The 13,160-nt window shown below is 36.6% G+C and overlaps 1 protein-coding gene across 3 annotated transcripts in view; it reads left to right on the top strand.

Annotated features, from left to right (window-relative positions):
- dpp10 (dipeptidyl peptidase like 10) overlaps positions 1-13,160 on the top strand; it is an 80,056-nt gene that overhangs the window by 40,615 nt on the left and 26,281 nt on the right. For 2 of the 3 annotated variants that reach the window (XM_077215827.1, XM_077215828.1), the window contains exons 4-7: positions 8,113-8,207; positions 8,802-8,876; positions 9,237-9,289; positions 11,390-11,471. In XM_077215827.1, coding sequence (XP_077071942.1) covers positions 8,113-8,207; positions 8,802-8,876; positions 9,237-9,289; positions 11,390-11,471 — 305 coding nt within the window. Of the gene's footprint in view, positions 1-7,908; positions 7,953-8,112; positions 8,208-8,801; positions 8,877-9,236; positions 9,290-11,389; positions 11,472-13,160 lie in introns of those variants that run through there. The other variant, XM_077215829.1, reaches the window with a different exon arrangement.

Genomic DNA, 13,160 nt, shown 5'->3' with positions numbered 1-13,160 from the left:
ACCCATACGCACACGTACACACATGTGCATATAAATACACATACACACACACACACACATACATACACACACATATATGTACACATATGCACATATATATACATGTACATGCACCTTATTTATAGGCCAAAGAGAACAAGTGCGTTTTTAAAATTGACTTAAAGGAATTCACAGTACGGGCTATCCGAACGTCCAAGGGCAAATTGTTCCATAGCCGAGGCCCAACCACAGAAAAAGCTCGATCCCCTCTACGTTTAAGTCTGCATTGAGGGACTTGTAACAGATTTTTTTCACCTGATCTCAGACTTCTTGACGGCGTGTAAGGTTGTTTTAACTGAAAAATGAGTACTCCGAATCTTTATTAAAAACCAACAGGCTGGGGACTTTCATTTTTTGTTGTTGTCTGTAACTATTTGGCAGACGTGAAATACAAACAAGGTCTCGCAAAGACTGCAAGACAATATTTGTTCCTCCATCACGTCGCGGTGTGTACAGCGAATGCATGCTGAAATGATTGTTGCGTGGCTACATAAAAGTTTAAGCATATGTGACGCATTGCTGCAATTGGTCTGACTGGCGTGTGTGTGTGTGTGTGTGAAGGGGTTCTTTTTTTAGGCTATACTCTCGTGCAATTGAACGTGATAGTTACGTTTAATACTTAAGAATGTCATCAAAGCTAAAAATCATATCTAGTCAAACCGCATCACCAGTGGCGGTTCTAGACCATTTCAACTGGGGGGGCCAAGCTGGGGCCAGTTGTACTGTTAGAGGGGCCAGTTACATTTAGACCTTATTGTTGTCATATCATTTTCTGCACTGCACTGCAGGCATTAACAGGCAAAATACCATGTTTATAATCATTCAACAATGTATTTGCATTTCCATTATATTTTTACATTTGCATTACATATTCAGTATTAGTCACAGTAACTGTAATTGACATGATGTCCTTCTTTCTCTTTATTTTGGTGAGAACTATAGAGCAAAAGCAATGGGGACCAAGAAGCTTATTAATTCATTTACTGAAAATAACTGACTTGCTAGGTAACTGTCTAACCGTTTACAGGTTACTGCACACTTTTTAAAGTCAAATTGAAGGCTTTTGAAGACCTGAAGAAATCATAATTCATACCGTACATTAGGGGTGTGGAATATTGACAAAAATATATCTCAATATTTACAATGTTTTGTTGATAATTAGATGATATTTTACTGATTGTGTTTTTGTGCTGGTGACATGGCCGGTTTAGGCCTGTTGTTGACAGCAGACTCACAAAGATATTCATATTTTTTAATATTCTATGCAGTGGTCAGTTAACAGCAGGGACCGAAATTAATTTTTTAATTAATTTTTAATTAATTTAATTTGCCAGCTTAAATCGATTTCCAGGGGCATTTTCACCTATATATGGACATTCATTCTAAACTTAATTAGAGTTATGAATCACCTTTTATGTCAAATACTAACATTCAAATTATACAGTAATTATACTTATTTATACAACAATACTTGATTATACAATAATTATACAGTACCACTGTTACCAGTCAAATTAATTAATTTAATCAAAATCCATGTTTGCAGTGCAGTCTAGAGGTGACACAGAAGCGGCATTAATATATTTACACTCCATTTACAATTGCATAAATAAAGCTATGAGATTTTTTTTTAAATCAATATTTAAACATGAAATGATTTCTAATTTTAACGTTTTAATTAAAGGGTACTTTAAATATGAAACTAAAACCGCCAGTAGGCGGCGGAAAGTCACAGAAGTGAGTTGAGGGATTCATTCATTCAACCGATTTGTTCAAACGGCTGATTCATTCGGGAAAGCAGCAAGTGATCAAAACGCGGATTTCAGTCAATAAATCATCGCTGTCTGTTGCATTGAGACTCTGCTACGGTTTCATTTTGAAATTCTAGTCGGCGAAATAAAGGGGAAACAAAAAATATTGACAATATTGTGTCTAAAAAGTAACTCATGTTAACTTATTGTTGACTTAACTGTTGTATAACATCAATATCACAGTTGCAATTGTGCACGGGAAAACGGCACTCTTGCTGATTTGATATTCTAATATAAGAACATAATATGATATAAATATAAGACATAGGCCTACCTATGAACCGCACACAGCAGTGAAAGAACCATAGACAAATGCGATGTCAGCTCACAGTGCCTCGTACATAGTTAAAACAATGATTACAATATTTTAATAGACAATACACATCGCACAACCGATACGCACATACAGAATGAACTTGCAACTGACCAGCTTTCTCCTTCTCTCCTCTCTCGCGTGCAGGAGACAGACGTTATTCTGCCGCGATTCCCGCGAATGTGATGCGAATTGTCACGTGAACAAGCAAATCCACAAAGATAGAATAATAAAAAAAATAATATGCATACAACGATAACAAAGATAGCAAAAAACAGTTTTGTAAACATTATTTCACACTCCACATTTAGGGGGGCCACAAGGGGGGCCAAGCTTGTTGTCACAGGGGCACGGGCCCCCCTGGCCCCCCCTCTAGAACCGCCAATGCGCATCACGACATCGCTACAAATACAGTATGGGATTAAAATCAGCAACATCAATAGGCTTAGACTACGTTACCTTGTTTCAGCGAGTTAAGTGTATTAAGTGTGTAATGATCCCACACTTTAGACAATTTCTGCCGTTTATTTACATATTTATTCTCCGCCATCGCGCCAACTAAATTCAAAATATATGCTTCCTGAACAGGTCCGTGTGAATAAACGGTCCGTGGGAAACAATCAAATCCCTGCGCCGCGCGTATAGTGCGCGTCATAGGAATTTAACGAGGTTTAACAGAGTTTTTGCCTCGAGGGATTTTTGTAATCAAGTAACTCGAGTAACTCGAGGAATCGTTTCAGCCCTAGGTATTAGTGCGGCACGATTAATCTTATCGCAATCGCGATGTCAAGCCTATGCGATTATATGATGCAAAATCCTGCGATTTTATCAAATAAATAAATGCATGTGTGGACATGACAACCCATTCTCTCTGAGAGCTGTCTGCACATTTTCTACACCGCTAATAAAAAGAAGACCAGTCAGACTCAGTTTAGGCATGGCACGTGTGGCGCGTATCCTCACGTCGGGAGTTTCTCCGGTGTGCATCGCGGAGAACAGGAGAAGATGATGCCGAGATCACGGACACTGAACTGGTGGCCAGGAAAATTTTTACCTCTGTTATATGGCGATATTTTGGCTCTAAGATAACCGACACAGAGCAACTTTCATTTTACAGATTCTGCACAGTACCTCTTCTCTGCTCAATCACATGGCAACACGACAAATTTATATCAGCACCTGAAACCGCACAGAGAAAAGCATGATGAATGCATGACAGTGAAAGCCCAGTATAAAGAGACAGCTGAACAAAACAAAGAACAACCTGTCACCCGAACAAAACAAACCACAATTACAGATGTGTTTGCAGGTGTCGCGCCATATGAAAAGTCTTCACAGAGATATAAAGAAATCACAGACTCCATAACGCACTGCTTGGCAGGAGAGTTGATGCCCATATACACCGTTAGCAAAGGGGGATTTCAGAGAATGATGAGTTTATACAAAGCATAAGTTACACTTTGCTTAAATGTCCCTGTATATCTGGACAGAATGTTCAAAATATGTTATTTTCATGAGCATACAAATGTTCTTATTTATTGTACTATTTATTTTATACTATTGTACTATTGAGACAATAACAAGTTTGCAGTAATGCAAAGATGTCATTATTTAATTTTGTAAAAAATATTATTTATTTTAATTTGAAAGCACTGCATTTAGTTGTTGTTGCTAGTTTGTACACATTTCAGCATTATCACTGTTATCTCTGTGTGCGTTTTCCTTTAGAAGCAAGCAGGTTGACTCATGAAACCATTTGTTTATTATATCGCAATCGCAATATTGACCTCAATAATTGCAATATGACATTTTCCCCAAAATGTGCAGCCCTAAACAGTACTAAACAGTACTGTATAGTGTTAGAAAATATTTCTATTTAAAAAAAAAAATGTTTTTACTTTCTATTCATCTAAGAATCCTGATTTTTTTTTTTTTTTTACATAATAATCAGTAATAATCAGAAATGTTTCTTGAGCAGAAAATCTCAAAGGATCATGTGACTGAAGATTGGACTAATGATGCTGAAAACTCAGCTTTGATCACAGGATAAATTACACTTTATAGTAAATACAAAAAATATTTTTTTTTCAAAATATTACTTTTTTTTTTCTTTAATCAGATAAATGCAGCCTTGGTGAGCATAAAATAATTTTTTTAAAAGCATTAAAAAATCTTACGATCCCAAACTTTTGAACGGCTGTGTATATTGTATATCACCATTTTGCCCAAAAATACCAAGATGTGATTCTTTTTTTTCTTTTGTCTTTATCGCCCAGTCCTAAAGGCTGTGAGTGGAAAGTGTGTCATGCATCTTCCCTTTAGAGCACATTACTGATCAACAAGACTATTTCCTGCATCATGAGAATCAATGAGACGAGGAAGCTCAAGTCAGGCCAGCCTATAGGAAATTAATGTGCGTGAATAATCCAGAAGCACGTGATGTGACGTGTCTGAGAACTTGACCTTTCAGTTCTTTGAATACCATCTAGCGACTCTGAAATATTTTTGCCATATCGGGCATTACAGGCATTGTGTGTGTGTCTGTGTGTGAGGAAGTGTCTGAGCAGTGGATGTGGTTGTTGCTATGGTAACAGGAAGGGGGAAGGATCACTCTGGTCGTAAACTGGCAGCAGCATGAATATTTCAGTGTGTGTGTGTATGTGTGTGATGCAGTTGAGCTTCCAGACAGACCCATGCTTATCAGAGTCCCGCAGTCCCTCCAGTCCTCAGCTTAACGCTGTTCTTCAGTTTGTCTCGGACACAGACGCGATGCAGCTGATCTGATGTGACCCTGAGAGCCGAGCATCTGTGTGTAGATCGTCCTCTAGCGAGCGCTTGTGAGAACGTGCAGCGCATGAACCACAGAACGAGTGAAAAGTACAAGAGAATAAATATTTCATAGCAACATTTCTCCAAACGTTTTCAAGAGCAGCGAGCGATTTTACACTTTCTCAGCTTTACTGATTTTCGATTATTAGTATTACTGATGACATCATAGGCATCGGGAGATCTAATAGGCTACACTCACACTAATGCACAGATCTATTTTGACATGTAAGATGTTTCGTCCTGTCTGTCATAATTCCTTAAAGTGTAACTGCGAATCAAACAACAAAAGGCAGAGAAAATCACCCACAGCTCTTGAATGAATAACTTAAACTTTAATAAGCATTCATCTATCTATGATAAACTATGCAGTGTTATTTTACATTTGATTACTAAATTAAATTTCTTTTCAGACAGAAACACTTAGGCCTACCTGAAAAGTAATTTTAGACCTTCCTGAAATTAAAGCACTGTGTATATAATTTGTAGCTTTGTATTCTTTTTTTGAACATGTGTTTGTACTTGTTTTCGCTTATCGTATCCTATCTCGTGTATATAAAACAAAAAAGCCTGCACACTGCTGTATAACAAATAGCCTAGATATTTTATTCATTTTGTTAAAGCATTGATTTTTCTTTTGCTATAGATATTTTACATTTCAAAATATAAAGCAAATGTTAATTATTACCCGAATGTAAAAAAAAAAAACACCAAAAAGAACCGATAAGAATACCGTTCAAGTACCGGATCGATAAGCAGTATCGGTAAGAGTAGTAATACCATTAAAACCTTAACGATACCCATCCCTAGTAATGATGCAGTAAATAAAATGTTCGCGGTCACCGTTCAAAGTCATATGGGTTTGGGCACCATAATAAATGCATTCTAAAAAATGCATTAAAACATCTCGACACCGCTTTAACTTGGCACGAAGTTCTGGAAAAACTGTGCCCAGATCTTTTCCCCTCCTTCTCACCTGTCTAACAGTGATCGTGTCGACTGACCTGATGGAAACCACTCAAATATTGGTGGAGGAAACTCAAACTATTGAGGAAATCCTACAATTTGACCCTAAAATCAAAGTGGTTTCTTTTAAATTGAAATTTCAAAGTGAGCCACCACCTACGGCCTTTTTTTTTTTTAAACCAAAAATGTGTTTTAGGTGGACGGATCAATACAGTACACCGAACATGTAGGATGTTGGAAAATAACAATGTCTTTTCTGTTAACCAAATGCTTTTTAATATTCGCTATTACTTCAATGCAAGTGAACATGCTCGCCGTTATTTGTTGCTTAGTGACGTGTGTGTTCAAGTAAGCCAGAAATGCGCAGATTCTGTGCAATACGCTGTATTTAATATATCATGAGGACTCGCGAGTTGCATATTTGCGCTAAATCCGCGCAGATTTGGTTAAAAAGTTCATTTTGACCCTTATTTGGCGAGTTGGAGGGTGTTAATTTCCATCCCTGAATGTTACACTCCTGTTTGTCATTGTGCACAAAACTTCATGCCAATAAATCATCAGAAATATTGCTGAATTGTGCACGTCTCAAGCGCCCTCTTTGCGTTTAGTTGTCTCCTAATGCCTGTTAGTTGTCTGTGGGAAATTTTTTTTTTAAAATTTTTTCCCCCATTAAATCTTGAAAAAAAAATATAGACCTACCTAACGACCCTTTTTTTATTTTTATTTTTTATTTTTTTTTGCTGTTACTGCAAACCAAATTATTTTTAAGGACGGCCTCAGCCTAATTACTCCGGGGACCAAACAACTAAGTAGCTTAAAGTTTTAAATTTAGCTCCTACAGTTTACATTAATTTCGTTTCATAAAATGGCACATAAGTGCATTCAACCACTTATAATCGCGCACAGCCACATGTCGCAAGCATTTGAAAGCAGTTTGACACAAAAAAAAAGGTCAGTAAACCAAGTTTAGTGCTTTGTTCTTACCTCATATTTAAAATATTTTGCTCATATTTTTATGGTTTTAATTGAACTTGTAGGGTCATTAAAAACAAATATCCCCTCTGGACATCACTTTTGGCCACTAATGTAGTGCCATCACGAATCTGCTGGTTAAAAACGAAATTCAGGATCGTTGAAGAGAGAATCGCGATGCATCGGAGAATCGGTTATTTTATGCTATAGTCCTGAATGTTTTAATGAACTGCGCTCTGTAAATGCTGATGTTGACTAGAGAGAAAGTGAGATCACATTCGCTGGCAGCAGATCTTCTTCTGAACAACTTCTAGACAAATCTCTCAGCAGAGTTCATCTTTTACACAACTCTTCGAGTCGAGCCGTTTGTGCTGTTAAAGGGATAGTTCACCCAAAAATTTAAATTCTGTCAGTAATTACTCTCCCTCATGTTATTTAAACCCCATAAGACCTTCGTTCATCTTCAGAACACGAATTAAGATATTTTTTATTAAATCTGAGAGCTGGATCACTCCTCCATAGACTTCTTAAGGGATTGAAACTTGCCGGCATCGTAAAGTTATTAAAGACGTTGTTAAAGTAGTCCAAGTGACTACAGTGGCTCAATCTTAAGTTTATCAAACGACGAGAATAATTTTTGTGTGCAAAATTTTTAAACATTCAAGCATGAAATTCTAGTAGCGTCAAAAAACAAAATCAAGACTTTGAAAAAGGGCATAATAGATCCTCTTTAAATCAGAGTTTCAGTCTTCCAGATGCTTTCTGCTTTTCAACAGTGAGTGTTTTGTTCTGGTTTTGCGTTTTTTACTGAGAGATCTATTACTCTATTTTTTGTTTCACCGTGTGTCGTCTGCTTTTCCTCACTGCAGCTCTGCAAGAGTCTCAGACCGGAAATTTACCTTTACAACCGTCAAGCAGCTCATAAATGTGAATGACTGAACGTGAAGTGAATGAACAGTCCTGCTTTACTTTCAGCCTGTTTATCTGTCTGTATAAGATAGATCAGGACACAAGCTAGAGCACAGGTGAAAGAGAAAGAACACGAATAAATATCTGCAAATGAGGTCAAAAAATTATTTTGTATTTAATTTGAATTAAGTTGATTTTTCCAACCCCGCTGGCAGATATTTTTCTTGATCACAGAAAGGAGATATTGACTAACTCCTTTTTTTTACTCTTTGTCAGAATCTGAGGTTATCTACAGAAACCACAATGGACATGTGATCAGGTTTAACATCCTCACGAACGAGACTGAGATCGTGCTGAAGAACATCACATTTGTGAGTAAATATTATTTATACAGTAGTGGGCTAAAGTGATATCTGTCCTACCTATTATTCAAATATTAATCAAAATTTGTTGAATATTTTGTTGTCATATTGCGTAGTTGTGCTTGGATTGTTTTATTTGTGATGATAATGCAGTGAAACATGCCAGATTGAGCCGATATCATTTTGATCAAGGCTGTCATAAGAACACATGCAAGAGAGAACCAGTGGAATATTAATAACTTGTGTTGTGGTTAATGTATGCTTGGTAACAATTGAATTTAGGGTCCAATTTTCACTATAAACTAGTTGCTTACTATAATGCATATTACTAGGATATTAGCTGCTTTAACTATTAATAAGCAGTAAGTAGGAGTTTATTGAGGCAAAAGTTAATAGAGAGAATTGGACCCTATAAACTATTTACTAATGTAGAAACACTGGCTGAACATACAATTGAGCTAAAAAAAAAAAAAAAACAGACATCTTGCACAATTTGCAAAATGTTAATACATATTTTTTAAAAGCCTGTGGTTTTGGGGAGATGAATGTTTATGATCCCATGCAGTAGTGAGGATGACATCCATGTTTTCTTCTTTTTTCCAGGATACTTTTAAAGCCACCAAATACTCCTTAAGCCCGGACATGAAGTATGTGCTTTTCGCCTACAATGTTAAACAGGTGTGTGATGTTTTCTGGAAATTAACAGGCACGTTATTTTTTTTATGAAGCTTTGCATTTTTTAAGGGGTTCTGTCAAGCTTTTTTCCATGTTCATCTTTCTTTAGTGTGTAATGTTGTGGTTTGAGCATGAAAAAGCTAATATCTGAATTAATTTTGCTTCTCTGATAAATGTATGTTTAGATATTTGTTCTGGAAAGCTCGACAAAAAATATTCTGAGCAAGAAAATTTTTTTTTTCCTGTGCACAAACTCTCATTTTAGTAATATGGTTTATGTGTTTAAAATCGGATTGTGTTTAGTTAAGTCATTTGAACTTTCTTGAAGTTCGTTTTGTTTAATCTTTTGTTTTCTGACTGCAGGTTTACCGGCACTCATTCACGGCGTCCTACATCATATACAACATTCACACCAGGTGGAGTAAGATCTGTTATTGATCTCACAGATGTTCAGAGAATACGGTCAATCAAATTTAGTGTTTAAACATGCCTTTGCTGCACCTGGTGTTCTAGGGTAAACAATGTGAAATGAGCTGAAAAGTGTGTCATTAATGAAGTCCTAATGAGAGAGGAGGTATTAAACAGCCCTGGGGCTGAGTGTTGATGGACCGCTGTATCGATAAGCTCAGACATTATCGGTTCTGCTGTCGGTACTGGAGAAATTAAGAAAATACACATACTATTTATTATTGCTATAAAGACTTTATTTTATTTATTTTTATCTCGCCACGCCAGCCATTTCTATGTATAATAATATTAAACCATTTGTCTGTGATGCATTTTTGCTATTCGCACTCCAAGAGAGAGAGAGAGCCTAGTAACACTTCAGATCTGTGAAATTAGTCTGATTTTATTTTAGATTTCGGCCTCCACAGATTATAAAAAGAATATATTTGAGGTAAAACCATTAAAAACTATAGTCACATTCTGTCTAGCGCAACTTCCTTCCCTTTGCTGTCATTTCTCCCTAAAACTCAAGCTTAACTACAGAATCAGCACGATCGGTGATTGTTGTAAAATGCAGTCTAGCTACTGTTGGTTAATTGCGGGATGCGATTAATAATAAAAAGAGCTATTAAAAGCACAAAAATGCACAAGAGATGCTGTTTCCAAGGCGACGCGCGCTTCAAAACAGACCGGAACGAGACAAGCAAATTATATTTGGGTTTCATGTGCGCGTCTAAAACGATCAAATGTACACAAAAATATGTCAAAATGACCGGCTTGGAGATTCACTTAAACACAGTTTATGTCTTAAATGGACGTAGTTATAGAAAGAGTTGGGAGAAAATATGATGCGTCAGTAGCCTATTAGATCTGCACTTGGTCTTAAAGGGGAAGCTGTCTAATAAACGTGCTGACGATTGCGCCATTACTGCGAATCAAACAACAAAAGGCAAAGAGAAAATCACTCACAGTTCTTGAGTGAATAACTTCAGCTTTAATAAACCTTAATCTATCTATTATCAAATATGCAGTGTTATTTTAAATTTGATTATTTTATTAGATCTCTTTTTAGACCATACCTGAACAGTAATGTTAGTAGACCTTCCTGAAATTAAAGCACTCTGTAGGCCTATATAATGTGTATCTTTGTTTAATTGTTTATCTTTTGTTTATCCATTGTTTATCTTTTCTTAATAATAAAAATATATATATATATATATATATGTATGTAAAAATAAAAAAATATTTTATCAACGCTTTATCAACATTGAGCTGTTCAACATCACAGACGCATGTTCACAGTTCAATAACTGTGTAAAATTAATCTATTATGAAATGAGTTTATTTTTAGCAACAAGCAGACATAGAAGACAATAGTGTCATTATTCAGCTCAAGTTTTGCTCTCATCCGATAGGACTGCAACTTATTATAAGAACAATGTTATTCATATGCGCATTTATATGTCAAAAGATTAAAATCGGATTTGATATTTTAACATGCGCATACAATGCATGAATATAAAGTTTCTTGCTGTTTGTAAATACTAGCCATCATCCTGACATCACTTCTTTTCTTTGTTTTGAAAAGTACAGTTAACTCGTTAGTTCACCCAAAAATGAAAATTCTGTTATTAATTACTCACCCTCATGTCATTCCAAACCCGTAAGACTTTCGTTCATCCTATGAACACAAATGAAGATCTTCTTAATGAAATCTGAGAGATTTCTGTCCCTCCTTTGACAGTCTACACAACTTCCACTTTCAAGCCCCGGAAAGTTAGTAAAGCCCATCATAACAGTAATCATGTGACTCCAGTGGTTTAACCTTTAATTTTATGAAGCGACGTGAATGGTTTGTTTTGTGGTTTGCAAAAAACAACATAATCTACCACTTTATTTACAAAATATTAATCTTCAACGCACGTTCACGAGAGCACCAGGAAGCATGCGTGTCTTTGATGTGTGAGTTGAACAAACGTTACGACACTCATGTACTGCAGCAGAAATGTAAAAGCTGTTGTTATAATGTCAATTTTAATGTTGTCGTGTGTGTGTGTGTGTGTGTGTAGGGAGGTTTTGCAGCTGGATCCTCCAGAGGTGTTGAACTCTAAACTTCAGCATGCGGAGTGGGGCGTTCAGGGCCAACAGCTGGTGAGCTCAACTTTTACTATCAACTAGGGATTCACCGATACCACTTTTTTTCAGACCTAGTACAAGTACTTACATTTGGATACTTGCCGATACCAAGTACCGATATGATTACTTAATAATACCATTACAGTTCTTCTAACAATGTATTATTTTCATCAGATGTTTTTCACTTTCTGATTGTAACAAAGTAAATAGGCCTATACAACTTGTATAGTTAAATTGCTTGTGTTAAAGGAGCTATTTCTCACCCGTCCTCTTGACAATTAAGCAGAGCATAGTTTGCAGTCTGCACTACTTAATCATCATCACTTATCTTAAAATATCTCCAAACGGCTGACATTACTCCTCCTCCAGCTGACGAGAGGTTAGGCTAATGTCACGTTACCATAAGGGGGCGTTTTTTCCGCGTGCAAATACGTTATTTCTAATGTAAGCACACGGCACGCGCACTCATAATAGAAGCAACACGCATGCGGTGCGGCACGCTTGTTTTTCCAGGCGCGACTATGTTCATGGTTGGGTTATAGCAACGACAGACGCCACAGGAGCACAAGCGCTTGTGGAAAGGAGAAATATTTTACGGAAACTGTGAGGCCGCGCTTTCCACGCGTTTTTAGACGCGATATGTGAACGGCCCCTCAAAGTGGTATCGGGTGTGGTTGTATCGGGGTAGTTTTACCAAAAACGTGAGCCCAGTATCAGACCGACACCTGAGTACTGGTATCGGTATCAGTGCATCACTACTATCAACCAAGGCCATTACTATGATTGCGTCCGAAAATGCATATTCTCTTGATCACTTATTTTGAATGATTACGTACTTTGCAAGTGCTAAAAAAGAGTGTTCTATATAGTATGAAATTCATACTATGAATTAGGGTTGCCAGCTGTCCCGTTTTAGCCGGGACGTCCTGAATATTGGGCCTAATTTATTTGATGGGACTCCCTTGTCCCGTTAATTGACTGCTACGCTGATCTAACCATTGACTGATACAACAGCAACACGACACTAGAGAATGATCACGACACCGGTCATCATCCAATCACAGCCCACATCAGACCATACGAATAACAAACTAATCTGAGAATTAATTGTTTTGGGACAAATCATTGTTTGATTTGTGAACAGAATCCTCTGCCGTCTGGTCTCTCCCGGTTCGATCCGGACTCACGATTACGGCAAATCCCTTACACTGTCCGGCCTGGTTTTGATTTCGCCAAATCAGTTTTGGCGAATTCAAACAACATGATTATTGTTCATGAGTCCAACATCCATCCAGCCACGCAAGAAAACATGAAATCTTCCTGAGGGAATAATATGCTAATGTGATTTGCTGCTCAAGAAACATTTCTGATTATTATTAATGTTTAAAAAAAGAAAGTCAGGATTCTTTGATGAATAGAAGGTTCAAAGGAGATTTATCTGAAATAAAAAAGCTTTTGTAACATTATAAATGTCTTTACTGTCACTTTTGATTAATTGAATGCGTCCTTACTGAATAAAAGTAGGTTATTACTTTCTTTAATTTCTTTAAAATGTAGTGTATAATGTTACAAAAGCTTTCTATTTCAAATAAATGCTATTATTTTGAACTGTGGTTTGTGTGTAATGTGACTTTTTTGTGTGATCTTGAAATTCGTTTTAGAATTATATTGAACATAGATTAGGTTAAGCAAAACAAATATTTA

The sequence above is a fragment of the Siphateles boraxobius genome, unplaced genomic scaffold (assembly GCF_051911475.1).
Source record: "Siphateles boraxobius isolate OS27281-9 unplaced genomic scaffold, OSU_SipBor_1 7, whole genome shotgun sequence".
Lineage (NCBI taxonomy): Eukaryota > Metazoa > Chordata > Actinopteri > Cypriniformes > Leuciscidae > Siphateles > Siphateles boraxobius.
The sequence above is the reverse complement of the archived record's forward strand: the minus strand, read 5'-3'. Positions and strand labels throughout refer to the sequence as shown.